The sequence below is a fragment of the Salvelinus namaycush genome, chromosome 19 (genome assembly GCF_016432855.1).
Source record: "Salvelinus namaycush isolate Seneca chromosome 19, SaNama_1.0, whole genome shotgun sequence".
Taxonomy (NCBI): domain Eukaryota; kingdom Metazoa; phylum Chordata; class Actinopteri; order Salmoniformes; family Salmonidae; genus Salvelinus; species Salvelinus namaycush.
The window spans coordinates 6,597,001-6,621,403 of record NC_052325.1 but is presented as its reverse complement, the minus strand read 5'-3'; the positions used below and the strand labels follow the sequence as shown (position 1 = coordinate 6,621,403).

The 24,403-nt window shown below is 41.4% G+C and overlaps 1 protein-coding gene across 1 annotated transcript; it reads right to left on the bottom strand.

Moving 5' to 3' along the window:
• Positions 1-203: 203 nt before the first annotated feature.
• Positions 204-19,918, bottom strand: LOC120063657 (trace amine-associated receptor 1-like). Its single transcript, XM_039013953.1, has 5 exons — positions 19,726-19,918; positions 2,856-3,141; positions 2,342-2,408; positions 767-875; positions 204-214 (listed from the first exon to the last, which is right to left on the bottom strand). The coding sequence occupies exons 1-5, from the start codon at positions 19,916-19,918 to the stop codon at positions 204-206; spliced, it is 666 nt and encodes a 221-aa protein (XP_038869881.1).
• Positions 19,919-24,403: the final 4,485 nt, after the last annotated feature.

The window sequence follows — 24,403 nt, the reverse complement described above, 5'->3', positions numbered from 1 at the left end:
TCTATGAACTGCTCTTAGTCTATGCCGCTCTGACATTGCTCATCCGTATATTCTTAATTCCAGTCCTTTACTTAGATTTGTGTGCATTAGGTACTTTTTGTGAAATTGTTAGATATTGCTGCATTGTCGGAACTAGATGCATAAACATTTCGCTCACCCGCAATAACATCGGCTAAACAAATTTTTTCAATGAGTGACTGCAATCAGTCACTTCCTAGAAACAAGAATGTTATCATTTTCAGGCAAAACACGTTACTTCCTTCAGTACACTACTTCAACAATGTGACTGTTTTGTAATAAAATGTTCAATATATTTCCTTTAACATCCTCTGTGTTGTGTGCTTATTGTTTAACTATTGATTTGTTCTAGGTCATTTTGAGAACTTAAGGAGCATCAAGTCCTGCTGGAATGTCTACCAATAGCATGTCCATCTTCTTGTGATAAATTACACTGGTCACTGTTCAAAACATTTATAAAGTATTAAGAAAGTATGAATAGTCCTCACTTTAGATTAGGGACTGCAAAACTACTTTACTCATGATCAGGTAATGGTTTATAAGGATATTCATTAAACATCTGATGAATGGAATCTTCTGAATCATTATTACATACTATAAAATTTGTTTATAAATAAACAATAAATAAAAATAAATTATGAATAAACTATTTACTAATCGATTATAAACTAGTTAGTGTGTTACCCAATCTCTATATTCATTCAGAGTAAACAGTATCTGAGAGAGCTGCTCTGGTGTGACCCCTGACCTGGCAGCAGTGATGTAGTGAGAGTAGTGGTAGTGTTCATACCCAGTATGTTGAGGTTGAAGTGCCTGCTGTTGTCTCCTACACTCTTGGGCTGAATAATGAATGTACACTGCTCAAAAAAATAAAGGGAACACTTAAACAACACAGTGTAACATTTGTGGCCTGCTGGAGGTCATTTTGCAAGGCTCTGGCAGTGCTCCTCCTGCTCAAAGGTGGAGGTAGTGGTCCTGCTGCTGGGTTGTTGCCCTCCTACGGCCTCCTCCACGTCTCCTGATGTACTGGCCTGTCTCCTGGTAGCGCCTCCATGCTCTGGACACTACGCTGACAGACACAGCAAACCTTCTTGCCACAGCTCGCATTGATGTGCCATCCTGGATGAGCTGCACTACCTGAGCCACTTGTGTGGGTTGTAGACTCCGTCTCATGCTACCACTAGAGTGAAAGCACCGCCAGCATTCAAAAGTGACCAAAACATCAGCCAGGAAGCATAGGAACTGAGAAGTGGTCTGTGGTCACCACCTGCAGAATCACTCCTTTATTGAGGGTGTGTTGCTAATTGCCTTTAATTTCCACCTTTTGTCTATTTCATTTGCACAACAGCATGTGAAATGTATTGTCAATCAGTGTTGCTTCCTAAGTGGACAGTTTGATTTCACAGAAGTGTGATTGACTTGGAGTTACATTGTGTTGTTTAAGTGTTCCCTTTATTGTTTTGAGCAGTGTATATACTGGAGTAGTTATTTATAAATGTGAGAAAACCTAGCTGAGTAACATTTCACATCAGCAGTGATGTAGTGAGAGTAGTTGTAGTGTTCATACCCAGTATGTTGAGGTTGAAGTGTCTGCTGTGGTCTCCTGCTCTGTTGTGTTGAATAATTAATGTATATACTGTAGTAGTTATTTATAAATGTGAGAATACCTAGCTTAGTAACATTTCACAAATGTGGCCTTAATATTAAATGGTGAGCAAACGGAAATGCCTTACAAATGGTTTATTACTGAATGTTATTATAAAGTGTTACCCATAATTGCATATTCTTACATTTACATTTGACCATCAACTACTTACACAATACAGAAGTTATTTAGACCTGGACGTTATCTGATATCATGCAGTATTGTACATTTCAACTTTAATACACTTGATGAAGACGTTGTGTCACAATTGAGCCACTAGAGGGAGATGATAAACAACATATAGAATGACTCATGACGTCCTCAAAATGTACTATTAGAATACTTAGGATTTATCAATAAGTACAACGGAACAACGACAGACTTAGGTATTTGGAGTACACAATCCACAAGGACTACAATGTCTTTTATAAAACAAGTTTCTGCCTTATGCCTTTTCCAAGTCGTTCCAATCCAATCCAGACAAATCATTCTGTATCAACACCACATGTACCTATGATGACAACACTGAGATAAGTCATGTCGGTGTATTGTTACATTAAATAATTACAACAATTGTAGAACAAAACTATATCGAACCTATGTTTGCCGAACTAGTGAATCATATTATAGGAACTATAAACGTCTTATCTTCAAAGTTAAAATAAGTTTAGCTGTCACTTTGAACCATGGATAAAAGAAAGCATAAATTATTGGATTAATTAAGGAATTAACAAGTGCCAGATAACTGGTGAAATATGATATTAAATGATCACCTAAAACTGAAGAAAAAAAGTAAATTAATAGAGATGGAATCCAGGAAATGAGATAGGTGAAAACAACAATAGCTAGAGTTTTTGCTGCTTTTCTCTCAGACTTATTTGCCTGTACAGTTTTAACACCAGACACACTGGCAGCCTCTTTTGAAAATACCTTTCTGGCCTGTGATCTGGCCACCACAAAGATTTTCATATAAAGTGTTATAATAATAGAGCATGGGACAACCGTTGTAAATACAAGGTCAATTATATTACCCCAGATTGACCCTTCAACAATAACACATTCTGTCAAACACCTACTGGGTATTTGTACATTTACAAAGTTTTTAAAAATAACAGCATCGTATATGATACAACAACACCAGGTAATGGATATAATACAGATAGTTCCTGTTATTGTTATTTTAGAGTGGTACAATAAGGGATCACACACAGCAACATAGCGATCAATAGATATCAAGACCAAATTGCCAAGCGATAAAGAAGTACATAAAAAAGTAATGAAGAAATGAAACACACAGAAATATTCCCCAAAACCCCAGCATGGTTCCATTATTGCTACAGTCATTACTGGAATCACAATCAGTCCCACCAGGAGATCTGACACAGCCAGAGAGAGGATGAGCAGGTTGGTTGGAGTGTGGAGCTGCTTGAAGTGAGAGATGGAGATAATCACCAGTACATTCAAAAATACTGTAACTGCTGAAATCAATGAGAAGAAGATGTACAGTGTTATGTAGATAGATGTCGATAGCAAAACCTTTCTGCAAGAAGAGTTTCCGTCTTGAAAACAGTAATGAACATCTTCATGTTTCTCCATTCGTAATAAAAGGTAAAAATGCTGAGGTCCTGCTCCTGCTTGGTCCTGTGTGTGACCCTGTCAGGTCCGCCTTCTGACAAACTCTGAGCTCTGACTCTCTATTTATCCCTGAGTTACTGACAGACACTCCCCTCCCCAGCATCTCTCTACACACACACAAACACACACACACACACACACACACACACACACACAGACGTGAGCACAAACACACACACACACACACACACAAACACAAACGAACAAACGTTTGGATAAACAAATAATTAATGAAAGCATGATGTAATGTAATACGGGATTGGATGTTGCTGTGCCCAGCTAGCCTGTCCTTCAGCCTTACTGATAGTTAGAGATGAAAGAAAAGGTACATTTTCTCCAATTCAAATCAAATCAAATGTTATTTGTCACAAGCGCCGATCAGGTGTGGACTTTACAGTGAAATATTTACTTACAAGCCGTTAACCAACAATGCAGTTTTAAGAAAAAATAAATGTTAAGTGAAAAATAGATAAGTTAAAAATAATAGTAACAAATAATTAGAGCAGCAGTAAAATAACAATAGCAAGGTTATATACAGGGTGTACCGGTACAGAGTCAATGGGCGGGGGCACCAGTTAGTCGAGGTAATTGAGGTAATACGTACATGTAGGTCGAGTTAAAGTGACTATGCATAAGATAATAAACAGAGTAGCAGCACCGTAAAAGAGGAGGGGGGCAATGCAAATAGTCTGGGTAGCCATTTGATTAGCTGTTCATCAGTCATGGCTTGGGGGTAGAAGCTGTTAACCTCTACTTCAGCACCATCCCTGATCCGGGAGCATCCTCATCAGTAAAAAGCTGACTAGCATAGCCTAGCATAGCGCCACAAGTAAATACTAGCATATAAATATCATGAAATCACAAGTCCAATACAGCAAATGAAAGATACACATCTTGTGAATCCAGCCATCATTTCCGTTTTTTAAAATGTTTTACAGCGAAAACACAATATGTATTGCTATTAGCTAACCACAATAGCAAAAGACTCAACCGCATATTTTCACAATTTTTTTACCGCATAGGTAGCTATCACAAAACCGACCAAATAGAGATATAATTAGTCACTAACCAAGAAACAACTTCATCAGATGACAGTCTTATAACATGTTATACAATAAATCTATGTTTTGTTCGAAAATGTGCATATTTGAGGTATAAATCATAGTTTTACATTGCAGCTACAATCACAAATAGCACCGAAGCAGCCAGAATAATTACAGAGAGCAACGTGAAATACCTAAATACTCATCATAAAACATTTATGAAAAATACATGGTGTACAGCAAATGAAAGATACACATCTTGTGAATGTGTATGTGTTTAAGTGTTTTACAGCGAAAACACAATATAGCATTATATTAGCTTACCACAATAGTCAAACACACAACCGCATTTATTCACCGCATAGATAGCATTCGCAAAAACCAGCAAAATATATAAAATGAATCACTAACATTGACCATCTTCATCAGATGACAGTCTTATAACATCATGTTACACAATACACTTATGTTTTGTTGGAAAATGTGCATATTTAGAGCTGCAAACCGTGGTTATACGTTGTGAATGTGTAGCATCGATTCACCAAATTATCCGGAGATATTTTGGACAGTCACCTAATCTGACCAAAGAACTCATCATAAACTTTACTAAAAAATACATGTTGGACAGCAAATGAAAGATACACTAGTTCTTAACTTCTTGCGACTACAGGGGGTGCTGTTCCGAATTAGCATTTTGTCGTCTCCAAATTAAACTGCCTAGTACTCAATTCTTGCTCGTACAATATGCATATTATTAATTCTATTGGAAAGAAAACACTTTCTAGTTTCATACAAAGTTGGAATGATGTCTGTGGGTGACCCAGAACTCTTTCTACAGCGAAATCCATGACAGACAGTGAAAGGTCTGAGAGCGAAGCTCTGGTTTCAGATCAGTTTTTAAGGTCTCTGTCTATCCTATGGAACGACACGAACTGCACCCGCCTTCCCCTGGATGTCAGTAACCAATGAGAAGTGGAATGGGCCTTCTCCGTAGCTCTCAGAGGTTATAAAAGACCAAGGAGTGAGAGTAGCCCCCCTTTCGACGCTCGCCCTTACGCAGGAAGGGACCTCCGGACGCCATTTTCACAGGCTCGGTTATCAACTTGAAATGTATCCGTCTGTAATTTAATTCGATATAGGACTTAGAAACATCATAAGGTAGTTAATTTAAACCGTTTTATAGGAAATTATATCCGTTTAGTGCGATTTTGAGGAATTTCTTTGTTGTGCACTCTGAAACTTTGGACACGTTTTGGGATCCCGTTCGATCGTTAGTGGATATTTCGAAGGACAGAGGACATCTATCGACCAAAAGACGTTTATAACATAGAAAGGATACATTGCCCAAGAATATGATGGAAGAACAGCTCATAGTAAGCAATATTTAATATGATAAATTGTTGTTCTGTCGAAATATTTTAAACGCATATTTCGCCATTTTGTTTGGTGTAGCTTCACTTGGCGAACCCTGTATTGAAAAGTAAGGATAATTTTACAAATGTAAATCAGCGGTTGCATTAAGAACTAATTTGTCTTTCGATTCCTGTCAACCCTGTATTTTTTAGTCAAGTATATGATTAGCTTTCAATTAAACTAGATCACTCTGATAGATGACGTCAGACATATTGAGGCTTGATTTCCTAGTATTTTTATTGTGTAACCACGGTTTTGTATGGCTAAATATGCACCTTTTCGAACAAACTGTATATGTATGTTGTAAAATGATGTTACAGGAGTGTCATCGGAAGAATTCTGAGAAGGTTAGTGAAAAAATTAATATCTTTTGGCGATGTTGACGTTATAGCGCTCTTTGGCTGGAATCGATGCTCTGGTAACGTTTGCACATGTAGTATGCTAACTTATCGATTTATTGTGTTTTCGCTGAAAAACGCTTAGAAAATCTGAAATATGGTCTGAAATCACAAGAACTGGGTCTTTCCATTGCTATGCTTTGTCTATTTTTATGAAATGTTTTATGATGAGTAAATTGGTCATACACGTTGCTCTATCTAGTAATTCTAGTCGATTTGTGATGGTCGGTGCAATTGTAAACTGTGATTTCTACCTGAAATATGCACTTTTTTCTAACAAAAACTATCCTATACCATGAATATGTTATCAGACTGTCATCTGATGGTTTTTTTTATAGGTTATTGGCTATCAATATCTTAGTTGAGCCGAATTGGTGATAGCACCTGAAGGAGTAAGAAACTGATGGAGTTAGAATAGTGGTGTATTTTGCTAACGTGTTTAGCTAATAGATTTACATATTTTGTCTTCCCTGTAAAACATTTTAAAAATCTGAAATGGTGGCTTTATTCACAAGATCTGTATCTTTCATCTGGTGTCTTGGACTTGTGATTTAATGATATTTAGATGCTACTATCTACTTGTGAAGCTATGCTAGCTATGCTAATCAGTGTGTGGGGGGTGGGGGGTGATCCCGGATACGGGGTTGAGGTTCGGTAAAAGTTAATGCAATCGCCGTGTTAGATTTTTAAAAATAACTTTACCATAACAAACAGCTTACGTTATAGCGAAACAGCGCCCGCAAAAAGGAAGGAAAATAGGACTAAACATTTTCCACAGAAATACGAAATAACATCATAAATGGTTCTTACTTTTGCTGAGCTTCCATCAGAATCTTGTACAAGGAGTCCTTTGTCCAGAATAAATCGTTGTTTGGTTTTAGAATGTCCTCTTCTCCTGTCGAATTAGCAACCTTAGCTAGCCAGGTGGCGCGAAGATGTCCATCTTCACCTAACGCAGAGAACGGAAAACTCCAAAACTCCCGATAAACGTTGAATAATCTGATAAAACTATATTGAAAAAACATACTTTACGATGAAATTATCACATGTATCAAATAAAATCAAAGCCGGAGATATTAGCCGTCTATACCGAACGCTTTTCAGAAGCCAATGCTGATGTCCTTCCCGTGCCTTGGTAGACAAAGGAAATTGTGGTCATGTCATTCCAAGAGCTCTTGTTCGACCTCAGATCACTAGACACCCCATTCCACCTCCCACTGCCTGTTGACATCTAGTGGAAGGCGTATGAAGTGCATGTATATCCATAGATTTCAAGCAATTGAATAGGAAGGCCCTGGAACAGAGCCTCGATTTCAGATTTTTCACTTCCTGTCAGGAAGTTTGCTGCAAAATGAGTTCTGTTTTACTCACAGATATAATTCAAACGGTTTTAGAAACTTGAGAGTGTTTTCTATCCAATAGTAATAATAATATGCATATTGTACGATCTAGAATAGAGTACGAGGCAGTTTAATTTGGGCACGATTTTTTACAAAGTGGAAACAGCGCACCCATATTGACAAGAAGTTTTAAAGCAGTCTTTTGGACCTAGACTTGGCAGTCCGGTACCGCTTGCCGTGCGGTAGCAGAGGGAACAGTCTGTGACTAGGGTGGCTGGAGTCTTTGACAATTTTTAGGGCCTTCCTCTAACACAGCCTGGTATAGAGGTCTTGGATGGCAGGAAGCTTGGCCCCGGTGATGTACTGGGCCGTACTCACTACCCTCTGTAGTGCCTTGCGGTCGGAGGCCGAGCAGTTACAAATACCAGGCAGTGATGCAACCAGTCAGGAGGCTCTCGATGGTGCAGCTGTAGAACTTTTTGAGGATCTGAGGACCCATGCTAAATCTTTTCAGTCTCCTGGGGGGGAATAGGCTTTGTCGTGCTCTCTTCATGACTGTCTTAGTGTGCATGGACCATGATAGTTTGTTTGTGATGTGGACACCAAGGAACTTGAAGCTCTCAACCTGCTCCACTACAGCCACGTCGATGAGAATGGGTGCGTGTTCGCTCCTCCTTTTCCTGTAGTCCACAATCATCTCCTTTGTCTTGATCACTGGCACCACACGTCCAGGTCTCTGACCTCCTCCCTATAGGCTGTCTCATCTTTGTAGGTGATCAGGCCTACCACTGTTGTGTCATCGGCAAATTTAATGATAGTGTTGGAGTTGTGCCTGGTCATATGGTCATGCAGTCATGAGTGAACAGGGAGTACAGGAAGGGACTGAGCGCGTACCCCTGAGGGGCCCCCTGTGTTGAGGATCAGCGTTGCGGATGTGTTGTTACCTATCCTTACCACCTGGGGGCAGCCCGTCAGGAAGACCATTCTGAGCATTATTAATTGGAAAATATAGTAGGGGTGATGATTTGGCCACTTAAAGGTTTTTAAACATGGGAAATAGGATAACTGTGCAGACTAGCTGTCTAAGTGCTCAGTTTGGAACATAATCCACAACCTCGGGAAACGAGATGGTACGTCACATGTCAGCTGGCTAGTGTAGGAAAGCTGACAGTAGGGAAGTTGATGAGAGGGCATGACTTCATGGTGTACACGCTTATAGCACATTCAATCAGAATTAATAGTGGGATTCCATAGGCACATTCCATAGACGTTTAGAAATGTCCATCTGAACTGAATTATGAACCATACTTCTTCAAGTTGGAGACTTTGTCTCAGTTACATCATGGGGACAAGTACTTTTTGTCAGACATCAGAACAACCAAAATGTATTCTGATCCAATCACCCTTTGATGTTTTTTATGTGACTAAGAAATGTGATTTCCAGTTCAGTTCTGTTGTATTGATCAGTGATCTCAAAAGCACTTAGAGTAATTAGGGGCAGTTCAAAATGTACTGGGAATATTTTCAAATAAACCTCCCCTTGTACTGTAAAAAAATGTACACAACCTCCTCCCTCATTGAAATAACTCTAGATAATGCTTAGAAACGTGGTTATCGACATTGCCACTTCAGCATACTTTTGTTGCACAGAAGATATCCCTCTAGATGTGTGGGGGCTGTGCTATGGCAAAGTGCGTGGGGTTATATCCATCCGTTTGATGGGGCCACAGTGTCTCCTGACCCTTCCTGTCTAAGCCTCCAGTATTTATGCTGCAGTAGTTCATGTGTCGGGGGCTAGGGTCAGTCTGTTATATCTGGAGTATTTCTCCTGTCTTATCCGGTGTCCTGTGTGAATTTAAGTATGCTGTCTCTAATTCTCTCCTTCTCTCTTTCTTTCTCTCTCTCGGAGAACCTGAGCCCTAGGACCATACGTCAGGACTACCGGGCATGATGACTCCTTGCTGTCCCCAGTCCACCTGGCCTTGCTGCTGTTCCAGTTTCAACTGTTCTGCCTGCGGTTATGGAACCCCTACCTGTCCCAGACCTGCTGCTTTCAACTCTTAATGATCGGCTATGAAAAGCCAACTGACATTTATTCCTGATTATTATTTGACCATGCTTGTCATTTATGAACATTTTGAAAATCTTGGCTCTCTCTAATTCTCTCCTTCTCTCTTTCTTTCTCTCTCTTGGAGGACCTGAGCCCTAGGACCATACGTCAGGACTACCGGGCATGATGACTCCTTGCTGTCGTCAGTCCACCTGGCCTTGCTGCTATTCCAGTTTCAACTGTTCTGCCTGCGGTTATGGAACCCCTACCTGTCCCAGACCTGCTGTTTTCAACTCTTAATGATCGGCTATGAAAAGCCAACTGACATTTATTCCTGATTATTATTTGACCATGCTTGTCACTTATGAACATTTTGAACATCTTGGCCATGTTCTGTTATAATCTCCACCCGGCACAGCCAGAAGAGGACTGGCCACCCCTCATAGCCTGGTTCCTCTCTAGGTTTCTTCCTAGGTTTTGGCCTTTCTAGGGAGTTTTTCCTAGCCACCGTGCTTCTACACCTGCATTGCTTGCTGTTTGGGGTTTTAGGCTGGGTTTCTGTACAGCACTTCGAGATATTAGCTGATGTACGAAGGGCTATATAAAATAAACTTGATTTGATTTGAAACTACCTGCCCTCCAGGACACCTACACCACCCGATGTCACAGGAAGGCCATAAAGATCATCAAGGACAACAACCACCCGAGCCACTGCCTGTTCACCCCGCTATCATCCAGAAGGCGAGGTCAGTACAGGTACATCAAAGCAGGGACCGAGAGACTGAAAAACAGCGTCTATCTCAAGGCCATCAGACTGTTAAACAGCCACCACTAACATTTAGTGGCCGCTGCCAACATACTGACTCACCTCCAGCCACTTTAATAATGGGAATTGATGGAAATGTATGTAAAAATGTATCACTAGCCACTTTAAACAATGCCACTTAATATAATGTTTACATACCCTACATTAATCATCTCATATGTATATGTATATACTGTACTCTATATCATCTACTGCATCTTGCCATCTTTATGTAATACATGTATCACTAGCCACTTTAAACTTTGCCACTTTATGTTTACATACCCTACATTACTCATCTCATATGTATAGACTGTACTTTATACCATCTACTGCATCTTGCCTATGCCGTTCTGTACCATCACTTATTCATATATCTTTATGTACATATACTTTATCCCTTTACACTTGTGTGTATAAGGTAGTAGTGGTGGAATTGTTAGGTTAGATTACGCGTTGGTTATTACTGCATTGTCGGAACTAGAAGCACAAGCATTTCGCTACACTCGCATTAACATCTGCTAACCATGTGTATGTGACAAATACAATTTGATTTGATTTGATTTGGCACAGGACTACCTGGCCTGTTGACTCCTTGCTGTCCACAGTCCACCTGGCCGTGCTGCTGCTCCAGGTTCAACTGTTCTGCCTGCGGCTATGGAACCCTGACCTGTTGACCGGACGTGCTACCTGTCCCAGATCTGCTGTTTTCAACTCTCTAGAGACCGCAGGAGCTGTAGAGATACTCTGAATGATCGGCTATGAAAAGCCAACTGACATTTACTCCTGAGTTGCTGACCTGTTGCACCCTTGACAACCACTGTGATTATTATTATTTAATCCTGCTGGTCATCTATGAACATTTGAACATTTTGGCCATGCTCTGTTATAATCTCCACCCGGCACAGCCAGAAGAGGACTGGCCACCCCTCATAGCCTGGTTCCTCTCTAGTTTCTTCCTAGGTTCTGGCCTTTCTAGGTAGTTTTTCCTAGCCACCGTGCTTCTACACCTGCATTGCTTGCTGTTTGGGGTTTTAGGCTGGGTTTCTGTACAGCACTTTGAGATATCAGCTGATGTAAGAAGGGCTTTATAAATCCATTTGATTTGATTTGATTTGAGCAGTATCGAAGGCTTAACTTTAAAATCTGGCAGGTTCATTAACCTCTTGAGCCTATGGGGGCGCCATTTCGACTTTGTAAAAATGAGTTCCCAAATTAAACTGCCTCGTACTCAATTCTTGCTCGTACAATATGCATATTATTATTACTATTGGATAGAAAACACTCTCTAGTTTCTAAAACCGTTTGAATTATTTCTCTGAGTGAAACAGAACTCATTCTGCAGCACATTTCCTGTCAGGGAGTGAGATTTCAGAAATCGAGGTCCCTGTTCTGAGGTCAGTTTATAAGTCCCCATGTAAGCCATCGGGCTACATGCACTGCATACGTCTTCCTCTAGATGTCAGTAAGCGGGGAGAATTTGAATGGAGTGGATTGCGCAATCTGGGACCCTATATAAGACCGTGGAACGGAAGTACCGTCCTTTTCAACGGTGCGCCTGGCGCAAGAAGACATCACAATGGCGTCCTGCAAACGCTTTCGTTTTAGTAGTTCTATATCTCCGGTCATGTTTTTATTCGTTATAGGTGTTAAAGACATCATAAGGTAGTTAATTTAAACCGACTTATAGCAGTTTATAGCAGTTTATTGCGATTTTCTGGGATTTCTTTGTCATGCGCTTTCACGAGTTGGACACCTCTCCAGTGGGTGGCTATTGTTAGCTGCTATTTCGACAGGAGAAGAGGACATCTTTCAACCCAAAGACGATTGTTCTGGAGAAAGGACACCTTGCCCAAGATTCTGATGGAAGCTCAGCTAATAGTAAGCAGTCTTTATGCTGTTAATTCGTACTTATGTTGACAAATGTCAAATAATAATTCCGCCATGAATTTCGGTGCGTCTCGCTTTAGCGCACGCTGTATGCTTGAAGTAACGTTAATTTTAAAAATGTAACCCAGCGATTGCATTAAGAACTAATTTGTCTTTCAATTGCTGTCCAACCTGTATTTTTTTAGACAAGTTTATGAATAGTTTTCGATTAGAATAGGTGCCTCTCCAAGATGGCGCCGGACAGATTACTTGACGTTTTGGCCATTAATCACATTGTATAACCACGATTTGTGCCGCTAAATATGCACATTTTCGAACAAACTCTATATGCATTGTGTAATATGATGTTATAGGACTGTCATCTGAAGAATTCTGAGAAGGTTAGTGAAAAAATTAATATCTTTTGGTGGTTTATACGTTATCGCTATGTTTGGCTTGAATCAATGCTGTTGTGATGTTTGCTATTGTGGTAAGCTAATATAACGCTATATTGTGTTTTCGCTGTAAAACACTTAGAAAATCTGAAATATTGTCTGGATTCACAAGATCTGTGTCTTTCAATTGCTGTATGCTGTGTATTTTTAAGAAATGTTTTATGATGAGTAATTAGGTAATACACGTTGCTCTCTGTAGTTATTCTAGTCGCTTTGGTGAGAGTTGTGATGGTGGCTGCAATGGTAAACTATGATTTATACCTGAAATATGCACATTTTTCTAACAAAACATATGCTATACAATAAACATGTTATCAGACTGTCATCTGATGAAGTTGTTTCTTGGTTAGTGGCTATTTATATCTTTATTTGGTCGAATTTGTGATAGCTACTGATGGAGTAAAAAACTGGTGGAGTAAAAAAAGTGGTGTCTTTTGCTAACGTGGTTAGCTAATAGATTTACATATTGTGTCTTCCCTGTAAAACATTTTAAAAATCAGAAATGATGGCTGGATTCACAAGATGTGTATCTTTCATCTGGTGTCTTGGACTTGTGATTTAATGATATTTAGATGCTAGTATTTACTTGTGACGCTATGCTAGGCTATGCTAGTCAGCTTTTTTACTGATGGGGGTGCTCCCGGATCCGGGTTTGGGAGGAATTAGAGGTTCATTAAACAGTACCCGCAAAACACCAGTCTCAAAGTCAACAGTGAAGAGGCGACTGTTTTATGCTGGGCTTCTAGACAGACTTTCTCTGTCCAATATCTGTGTTCTTTTGTCCATGTTAATCTTTTCTTTTTATTTGCCTATCTGAGATATGTCTTTTTCTTTGCAACTCTGCCTAGAAGGCCAGCATCCCAGAGTCACCTCTTCACTGTTGACGTTGAGACTGGTGTTTTGCTGGTACTATATAATGAGGATCATCAAAATGCCTGCTTTAAATTCTCGGACAACCCAAAGATTCCTAGATGCCCTTCCAGACTCCCTCCGCCTACCCAAGGACGTCAGAGTACAAAAATCAGTTAACCACCTAACTGAGGAACTCAATTTAACCTTGCGCAATACCCTAGATGCTGTCGCACCCCTAAAAACTAAAAACATTTGTCATTTGAAACTAGCTCCCTGGTATACAGAAAATACCCGAGCTCTGAAGCGAGCTTCCAGAAAATTAGAACGGAAATGGCACCACACCAAACTGGAAGTCTTCCGACTAGCTTGGAAAGACAGTAGCGTGCAGTATCGAAGAGCCCTCACTGCTGCTCGATCATCCTATTTTTCCAACTTAATTGAGGAAAAATTTGAACAATCCAACATTTATTTTTGATACTGTCGCAAACTAAAAAACAGCATTCCCAAAGAGAGGATGGCTTTCACTTCAGCAGTGATAAATTCATGAACTTCTTTGAGGAAAAGATCATGATCATTAGAAAGCAAATTACGGACTCCTCTTTAAATTTGCATATTCCTACAAAGCTCAGTTGTCCTGAGTCTGCGCAACTCTGCCAGGACCTAGGATCAAGGGAGACACTCACGTTGTTTAGTATTATATCTCTTGACACATTGATGAAAATATCATGGCCTATAAACCTTCAAGCTGCATTCTGGACCCTATTCCAACTAAACTAGGGAAAGATCTGCTTCCTGTGCTTGGCCCTCCTATGTTGAACAAAATAAACGTCTCTCTATCCACCGGATGTGTACCAAACTCACTAAAAGTGGCAGTAATAGAGAATCTCTTGAAAAAGCCCAACCTTGACCCAGAAAATATAAAAAACTATCGGCCTATATCGAATCTCCCATTCCTCTCATCCTCTCAAAAATGTTAGAAAAAGCTGTTGCGCAGCAACTCACTGCCTTCCTGAAGACAAACAATGTATTCAAAATGCTTCAGTCTGGTTTTAGACCCCATCATAGCACTGAGACTGCACTAGGGAATGTTGTAAATGGCCTCTTAATGGCATCAGACCGAGGCTCTGCATCTGTCCTCGTGCTCCTAGACCTTAGTACTGCTTTTGATACCATTGATCACCACATTCTTTTGGAGAGATTGGAAACCCAAATTGGTCTACACGGACAAGTTCTGGCCTGGTTTAGATCTCATCTGTCGGAAAGATATCAGTTTGTCTCTGTGAATGGTTTGTCCTTTAACAAATCAATTGTACATTTTGGTGTTCCTCAAGGCTCCATTTTAGGACCACTATTGTTTTCACTATAAATTTTTCCTCTTGGTGATGTCATTCGAAAACATAATGTTAACTTTCAATGCTATGCGGATGACACACAGCTGTACATTTCGATGAAATGTGGCCCCAAAATTGCCCTCCTGGAAGCCTGTGTTTCAGACATAAGGAAGTGGATGGCGGCAAATGTTCTACTTTTAAACTCGGACAAAACAGAGATGCTAGTTCTAGATCCCTAGAAACAAAGAGATCGTCTGTTGAATCTGACAATTAATCTTGATGGTTGTACAGTCATCTCAAATAAAACTGTGAAGGACCTCGGCATTACTCTGGACCCTGATCTCTATTTTGACGAACATATCAAGACTGTTTCAAGGACAGCTTTTTTCCATCTAGGTAGCATTTTTCCAGAGGCGCCTGAGCCACCCTTCGGTCCGGAGCCACCCCTCAGTCCGGAGCCGGAGCCGCCCTTCAGTCCGGAGCCGCCCCTCAGTCCAGAGCCGCCCCTCAGTCCGGAGCCGCCCCTCAGTCCGGAGCCGCCCCTCAGTCCGGAGGCGCTCCTCAGTCCAGGGGGGCCCTTTATTAGGGTCCCCAGTCCAAGGTCGGCGGCGAGAGTCGCCGCTCCAGAGAGGCCACTGAAGCGGGCTAAGACTATGGTGGAGTGGGGTCCACATTCTGCGCCAGAGCCGCCACCGCGGGCAGATGCCCACCCAGACCCTCCCCTATAGGTTTAGGTTTTGCGGCCGGAGTCCGCACCTTGCACCTTGGGGGGGGGGGGGTACTGTCACGCCCTGACCATAGTTTGGTTTGTATGTTTCTATGTTTTGTTTGGTCAGGGTGTGATGTGAGTTGGCATTCTATGTTGTATGTCTAGTTTGTCTGTTTCTATGTGTTTGGCAAATATGGTTCTCAATCAGGGGCAGGTGTCAGTCGTTGTCTCTGATTGGGAGCCATATTTAGGTAGCCTGTTTTGTATTGTGGGTTGTGGGTGATTGTTCCTGTTCCTGTGTTCTTGTGTTTGTGTTCACTTTACGGGACTGTTACGTTTTCGTTCGTTTGTCGGTTTATTGTTTTGTTTGTTGTTTAAGTATTCTTATTAAAATGAATACTCACCACGCTGCATCTTGGTCCTCCTCTGTTTCGCCCGACGAAGAACGTTACAACATTAGTATTCAGACCCTTTACCCTGTACCTTGTTGAAGCACCTTTGTCAGCGATTACTATGACGGCACACCTGAATTGGGGGAGTTTCTTCCTCCCTGACCAAGGCCCTTCTCCACAGATTGCTCAGTCTGTCCGGGCGACCAGCTCTAGGAAGAGTCTTAGTGGTTTAAAACGTATTCCATTTAAGAATGATGGACACCACTGTGGTCTTGGAGACATTCAATGTTTATATAGAATTTATATAGACAGTTTTACCCTACTGATGATGTGTTGTTGCAATAGTAATCGCAATAGTGTGTTCCTTTCCAAATCATGTCCACTCAATTGAATCTACCACATGTAGACTCCAATCAAGTTGTAGAAACATCAAGGATGATCAATGGAAACAGGATGCACCTTAGCTCAAGTTCGAGTCTCATAGCAAAAGGTCTGAAGACTTATGTAAGTATTTCTGTTTTTATGTTTAATACATTTGCAAATTGACAAAAAAAAATGTTTATGAGGTATTGTGTGTAGATTGATGAGAAATAAAAATATATATTTTTTCGAATAATGCTGTAATAGTTTATCACTGTTTAAACTTATTGCAAATGTACTGTCCATTTGCAATGTGTTTCAATGGGCATTTACCATCACGAATTTGACATGCTCTAATATACTTCAGAAATGCCCAATTGACTGGCCCATTGAGCTCGGGATGGTTGAGCAGTGATAGTGGTTCCTCTCCATCGCTCGTTGGTGTTGATTTCAGCATGTCCATTTGCTGATGGTAAATCCCTCATTTAAAACATTGCAAATATACTGTCCATTTGCAATATCTTTCAATGGGCATTTACCATCACGAATTTGACATGCTCTAAGATACTGCAGAAATGCCCAATTGACTGGCCGGGCAGTGATAGTGGTTCCTCTCCATCGCTCGATGGGGATGATTTCTGCATGTCAATTTGGTGATGGTTTATCACTGTTTAAACTTATTGCAAATGGATAAAAGTCAGCCACCAAGTCAGCGTCCATCAGTCAATAAGATATCATTCTGACACCAAACTGATGTATACTGACACCAAACCCACTTTGTCCAACTCGTTTAAATGCCAACTATCACATTTTTCAGAGCAGGCCCAAAATTCACAGCGCCTTCTGTTTAAACCATAATAAAAAAACGTAAAACACGTAGTTACGTTCTAGCTCCGACATTATGTGTAGTTCTAGCTGAGGCAACCCCGAATCCCGAGTTTTGGCTCGATAGGTGATTCGGAGCCCGTGTAGTGACGTTAATTAGTGCTGAAAATCCACTTTTTCAGGGCGTTGCTACGGGGTCCCTGAAAGAACTATCGGTCAGAAACGTTAGGGTCCGTATCTATGGGCCGAAGCGGTTCCAATGCACCTAGTCTTGTGACTCTGGGACTTTTCTAAATGTCATCATTTTCGCTATGGTCAAAATTAATTGAAGTCATTGCAAATGTACGAGGATGTTTCTCGGCCTGAGAACCTTCTAGAGCCACATAACTCACTGTGCACAACTGACTTAACTGACTTGCCTAGTTAAATAAAGGTAAAAAAAAAATGATGACATGTCAGTTAGTCAGTGTGTAGGAAATTTGACATTAGGGAAGAAGATGAAATGGCATAAATTCATGATTCCCTACAAAGGCAAAACGCAGTATCTCTGAGTTTGATATTTTATAATGGCCAAGTATATTATCTGATTAATGTGGTATTTGTTTCCTGACACAGGAACACGCCATTTGATCTGAAAATATAATGGGGTATCAGAGAGTGCTCTCTGTATAGACAGAAAAATTATTTTAAGTCAGATTTTGCTGTAAAATAAATGACATAGTTATAGCGTTTAGCCTTTGCAGGGCAGTATGGGGTATGCACTATAGCATATGCAGTCAAAATTAATAGTGGCATTCCATATGGAACATTCCATAGACTTTTACAAATGTCCATCTGAACTGAATTATGAACCATCCTTCTTCAAGTTGATGGAGACTTTGTCTCAGTTAAATCATTGGAACAAATACTATTTGTCAGACATCAGAACAACCACACTGTATTCTGACCCAATCACCCCTTAACGTTGTTTACCTTTTCTGATGTGTTGTTTTCTCTGATTTAAACATATAAAGACTAAATGTAATTTAGACTTAAAAAGGATGCAAGGTTCTCAAATTTCCATTTCATTTAGTTGAATCAATCATCTCAAAAGCACTTATAAAAGAACAACTCTTTCTAAATAAATCCTGATTAGCCATTGAATCAAGTTATACCTCCTCAACTGTCACACTCTGATCTGTTTCACCTGTCTTTGTGATTGTCTCCACCCCTTTTCAGGTGTCACCCATCTTCCCCATTATCCCCTGTGTATTTATACCTGTCACGGCCGTTGAAAAAAGAGGACCAAGGTGCAGCGTGGTGAGCGTACATGTTCCTTTATTAAACAAGACGCCGAACAAAACAATAAACACTACAAACAAACCGTGAAGATCAAAGGCTATGTGCCCTAAACAAAGTCAACTTCCCACAAAGACAGGTGAAAAAAAAAGGCTACCTAAGTATGGTTCTCAATCAGAGACAACGATAGACAGCTGCCTCTGATTGAGAACCACACCCGGCCAAACACAAAGAAATACACAACATAGAACACAGAATACCCACCCCAACTCACTCCCTGACCAAACCAAAAATAGAGACTTAAAAAGGATCTCTAAGGTCAGGGCGTGACAATACCTGTGTTTTCTGTTCGTCTGTTGCCAGTTCGTCTTGTTTGTCAAGTCAACCAGCGATTTTGCCTCAGCTCCTGCTTGCCCCAGTCTCTTTTTTTCCTGACTCTGAGCCCGCCTGCCTGACCACTCTGCCTGCCCCTCTGGATCATTGACCTCTGCCGACCCTGAGCCTGCCTGCCGTCCAGTACCGTTGGCCCACCTCTGGTTTACTGACCCCTGCCTGCCTTGACCTGTCTATTACCTGCCCCTGTTAGATTATTTAACCATTGTTAATTTGACGTTGTCTGCATCTGTGTCTTACCTTCATACCTAATAGTATGAACTGGCCATGACTGAATGACTGACCCAGCAGACCCGGGCCAGCTGTGCAACGACATCTCCTCCCAATGAGTCTCCATTGGTAGGCACGAGGAATTGATTCGTGGTCTTATGGAGGGGGTTCAAACGTTGGCTGAGCTCCATGACCGGGTGTTGGACATGCTGCTGGAGAAATTCCGTGGGTTGTTTGGGGGGTAGCCTGCACGCCATCTCGGAATAGGTTAAGGACGAGCTTGCTTCTCGGGAGTTACCCACGGATCTTGACTCCCTCATCGCTTTGACCATCCACATCGATGGGCGACTGCGGGAACGACGGATGGAGTGGAAATTTCGATTTTGCTCGCACGTCCAGGGATTCCACCTCATCTCCGAGTCATTCCGGAAGTCCCCGATGGTCCCATTGCCGAGAGCACTCGAGCTTTCCCGACCTTCCTCGAGAGTCATCGAAGAAAGTCAAGGCACTGTTTCCCGAGCCAATGCAACTAGGCAGAGCTGGGCTGTCGCCAGCGGAATGGCAACACAGGATCAACACAAGGAGCTGTCTGTATTGAGGGTCTTTTGGTCATTTTGTGTCCTCTTGCCCGGTAACAGACCAGGCTCACCGGTAGAAGCGAGTACTCCGGTGGGCCGTACGGAGAACTTTTCTGCTTCCCTTACTTGCACGCCTTTTCAGGTCATTCTGCTGTGGGGAAACCAGTCCAAATCTCTCTTGGTCCTCATTGAATCTGGGGCCGATGAGAACTTTTTGGACGACACACTGGCTTCGGAGCTGAACATCCCCACCCAGCCCCTCTCCATTCCCATGGATGTTAGAGTGCTGGACGGGTGCTCTATAGGTCGGGTCACCCATTACACCACTCCCATCAACCTATGTGTTCTCACAGTGAGACCATTCAATTCCTGCTCATCACATCCCCCCAGATTCCCATGGATTTGGGATTATCCTGGCTCCATCGACACAATCCACTCATCAACTGGTCTACGGGTGCTATCATGGGCTGGAGCCCGTTCTGCCACGGCCATTGTCTGAAGTCGGCAGAACATGCCCCAGGACGTCTTCCTGGGGGCTTGGATGTTGCTCTGGACGTCTCCGCCCTTCCCGCGGAGTACCAGGACGTCCGGGAGGTGTTCAGCAAGTCCCGGGCCAGCCCCTATGACTGCAGGATTGACCTTCTCCCAAGCACCACGCCGCCCCGGTGACGTCTGTACTTTCTGTTTGGACCAGAGTCCAAAGCTATGGAGACCTAAATTGGGGACTCCCCAGCTACAGGATTTTTCTGTCCCTCTTCCTCTCTCGCTGGCGCAGAGTTCTTCTTCGTGGAGAAAAATGACAAACAGTCCTAGACAGGTTAAGCTCTAGAACATGTATATAACGTTTCAGAGCTCTAGGTCGGACTGTTCTTTGATAGTTTGAACGCAGGTAACCTTTACACTTGTGTGTATAAGGTAGTAGTTGTGGAATTGTTAGGTTAGATTACTTGTTGGTTATTACTGCATTGTCGGAACTAGAAGCACAAGCATTTCGCTACACTCACATTAACATCTGCTAACCATGTGTATGTGACAAATACAATTTGATTTGATTTGATTTATTGCAGGCTCTGTGTGTCTCTAAGCCTCACACTGTCACTGCCCGTTGACTGTGTGTGTGTGTGATTTCAGAAAATCACAGAAATCACGTAGTGCTCCAAAACCTGCCTTAACGGATTCTTCTGAACATGCTGCAACTGGATCTGTAACTTAAAAAAAATATATATATATTTAATTAACCATCACCAATTGTACATTGTACGAATTCTCTTAAATGATGATAGATAAATGGCTGGTTTTATTTTTCCTGACACCGTAGGTTCATGTACTTTGGCGTGAAGCGGTCAAACTAACTCTCTATGAACATTTTTAACCTTTATTCCCAGAAAATGGACCTTAACTCAAAAAGCATTGAGGCCTTGATGCCATCTTGTTTCTGGGCTAACAGCCCATTTGGCCAAACCTGTGCTCACCGAGTTTCGTCTTCAAAGTCTTTTCCGTTTAGGAGTAATGGCCATGTCACTTTGGTGATGTTTTGTCCATTTGCAATAAGCAGCCCCTCACTATCTAATGGAATTTTCCCAAACAGCTTGAAAAATAATAATAATTATAATACGGAAACCAAATGTCCGAGAGACTTCATTCGACGACTTCCCGGTAGATCTGGCCCTGGGGCACGGCCCGAGGATGTCGGCCTATTTTAAAAACATTTGCAGACGTCTAGTAAGGGACCGTACATTTGCAATATGGAGATCCTCATCAATCATACAGCATATGCCGAATAGTGCCCTTCATGTATGAACATACTCTGAAATAAAAGGTGACATTCTATAATGTCACCTCATATTAAACATTTGATCTCATATCCAAAGTGCTGGAGAATAGAGCTACATGTTTTAAAATGTTTTCCTTCAGAGTGAAACAGAGGACAGCTACTATCAGTATGTTCAGTGGCCAGAGTAAGGCAGTATAAATCAAAATCTGTGACAGAGGGATAACTTGACTTATTCTATACTGAACAAAAATAGAAACGCAAGATTTTACTGAATACATTCATATGGAAATCAGTCAATTGAAATGAATTCATTAGGCCTATGGATTTCAAATGATTGGGAATACAAATATACATATGTTGGTGAAAGAAATACAAAAGTATGGGGACACCCCTTCAAATTTGAGGATTGGGCTATTTCAGCAACACACATTGCTGACAGTTGTATTAACTCGATCACACAGCCATGCAATCTCCATAGACAAACATTGGCAATAGATTGGGCTTACTGAGGAGCTCAGTGACTTTCAACGTGGCACCGTCATAGGATGCCACCATTCAAACAAGTAATTTCGTAAAATTTCTGCCCTGCTAGAGCTGCCCCGGTCAACTGTAAGTGCTGTTATAGTTTAATGGAAACATCTAGGAGCAACAATGTCTCAGCCGCAAAGTGGTAGGCCACACAAGCTCACAGAACGGGAAGGCGGGAATCCTCTGTCCTCGATTGCAACACTCACTACCGAGTTCCAAACTGCCTCTGGAAGCAAAGTCAGCAGAAGAACTGTTCGTCAGGAGCTTCATGAAACGGGTTTCCATGGCCGTGTAGCCGCACACAGGCCTGAAATCACAATGCGCAATGCCAAGTGTTGGCTCGAGTGGTGTAAAGCACGCCATGGAAACGTTGGAAACGTCTTCTCTGGAGTGACAAATCTGGATTTGGCGGATGCCATGAGAACGCTACCTGCCCCAATGCATAGCGCCAACTGTAAAGTTTGGTGGTGGAGTAATAATGGTCTGGGCCTGTTTTTCATGGTTTGAGCTAGACCCCTTAGTTCCAGTGAAGGGAAATCTTAACACTACAGCATCCAATGACATTCTAGACTTTGTGACAACAGTTTGGGGAAAGCCTTTTCCTGTTCCAGCACAAACATGCTCCCATGCACAAATTGAGGTCCATTCAGAAATAGTTTTGTTGAGATCTGTGTGGAAAAACATGACTGGCCTGCACAGAGCTCTGACCTCGACCCCATCGAACACCTTTGGAATGAATTGGAATGTCGACTGCGAGCCAGGCCTAATCGCCCAACATCACTGACCAACTTCACTAATGGTCTTGTGGCTGAATGGAAGTACCAGCAGCAATTAGCCATCATCTAGTGGAAAGCCTTCCCATAAGAGTGGGGGCTGTTATAGTGGAAAAGGGTTGACCAACTCCATATTAATGCCCATGATTTTGGAATGAGATTTTCAATGAGCAGCTGTCCACATACTTTTGGCAATTTAGTGTCAAAAAAAGTTCAGGAAAATCTAGGAAACAGAACTAGAGAAACAGGAAGGTGGAAAAGAAGGCTGGTAAGACCTGACAAGACAAGACGAACTGGCAACAGAAAAACAGAGAATACAGGTATAAATACGCAAGGGATAACGGGAAGATGGGCGACACCTGGAGGGGGGTGGAGACAAGCACAATGACAGGTGAAACAGATCAGGGTGTGACAATAGCACATGTCATTTCGCAAACGGACATGGCAGTTTCACCGATACAAATTCCATCTTTAACTTCTCTGCGCTACGGATCCCTTTAGCGGGATCATTTTCCTAAACAACCGCTGAATTGCAAGGCGCAAAATATTACTAAAAATATTTATAATCATGCAATCACAAGTGAAATATACCAAAACACATCTTAGCTTGTTGTTAATCCACCTATCGTGTCAGATTTTGAAAGTATGCTTTGCAGCGAAAGCAATCCAAGCTTTTGTGAGTGTATCAATCAATGCTACAACAGCTAGCCCCAAATTAGCATGGTCACGAAAGTCATAAAAGCAATAAAATTAATCGATTACCTTTGATAATCTTCGGATGTTTGCACTCACGAGACTCCCAGTTACACAACAAATGTTCTTTTTGTTCGATAAATATTAGTTTTATAACCAAAAACCGCCATTTGTTTTTTTGCGTTATGTTCAGAAACCCACAGCCTCGTTCCGTTCTTGAAAGGCAGACGAAAATTCCAAAAAGTATCCGTAATGTTCGTAGAAACATGTCAAACGTTTTTTATAATCAATCCTCAGGTTGTTTTTAACATACATAATCGATAATATTTCAATCGGACGGTAACCTATTCAATAAAAGAGAGAAAGGAAATGTCGAGCTACCCCTCTCCCGCGCAGGAACTAATCAAAGGACACCTGACTAGTTTTGAAAAATCTCTCTCATTTTTCAAAATAAAAGCCTGAAACTATGTCTAAAGCCTGGTCACAGCCTGAGGCAGCCATTGGAAAATGAATCTGGTTGATACCCCTTTAAATGGAAGAGGGGCAGGCAATGAAACAGGGATAAAAAATAAAAAATGCACTTCCGGGTTGGATTTCCTCAGGTTTTCGCCTGCAAAATCAGTTCTGTTATACTCACAGACAATATTTTGACAGTTTTGGAAACTTTGGAGTGTTTTATATCCTAATCTGTAAATTATATGCATATTCTACGATCTGGGCCTGAGAAATAGTCAGTTTACTTTGGGAAAGTTATTAAAAAAATAAAATAAAAATCTGCCCCCTAGCTGAAAGAAGTTAATTGATGCAAGAAAATAACAGTCAGGCAGTATTGATGACAACACACTATATTAGGCAACATATATTGGTGTAACCGCATTTCATGACCCATGGGATTAATGAATCAATATACATACTTAAGGTCGCCTGTAAAATAATACCTATAATAGTAATAAAAACTGCACTTTGTCATATATTATCTAAAAATGTAGTCTGACCATGGTGAAAACATGGTGGAAGGACCTGGATTAATTGAAAT

What these genes read in the sequence shown, in the direction of transcription:
- LOC120063657 (XM_039013953.1), bottom strand. Translation starts at nt 19,918, where the DNA reads ATGGGTGACCCGACCTATAGAGCACCCGTCCAGCACTCTAACATCCAT. An exon ending in GCTGTGTGTGATCCCTTATT is followed by an intron (nt 2,409 to 2,855) that starts GTACCACTCTAA and finishes ATATTTCACCAG; the next exon opens with TTATCTGGCACTTGTTAATT. An exon ending in TCTTTTATCCATGGTTCAAA is followed by an intron (nt 876 to 2,341) that starts GTGACAGCTAAA and finishes TTTTTTGAGCAG; the next exon opens with TGTACATTCATTATTCAGCC.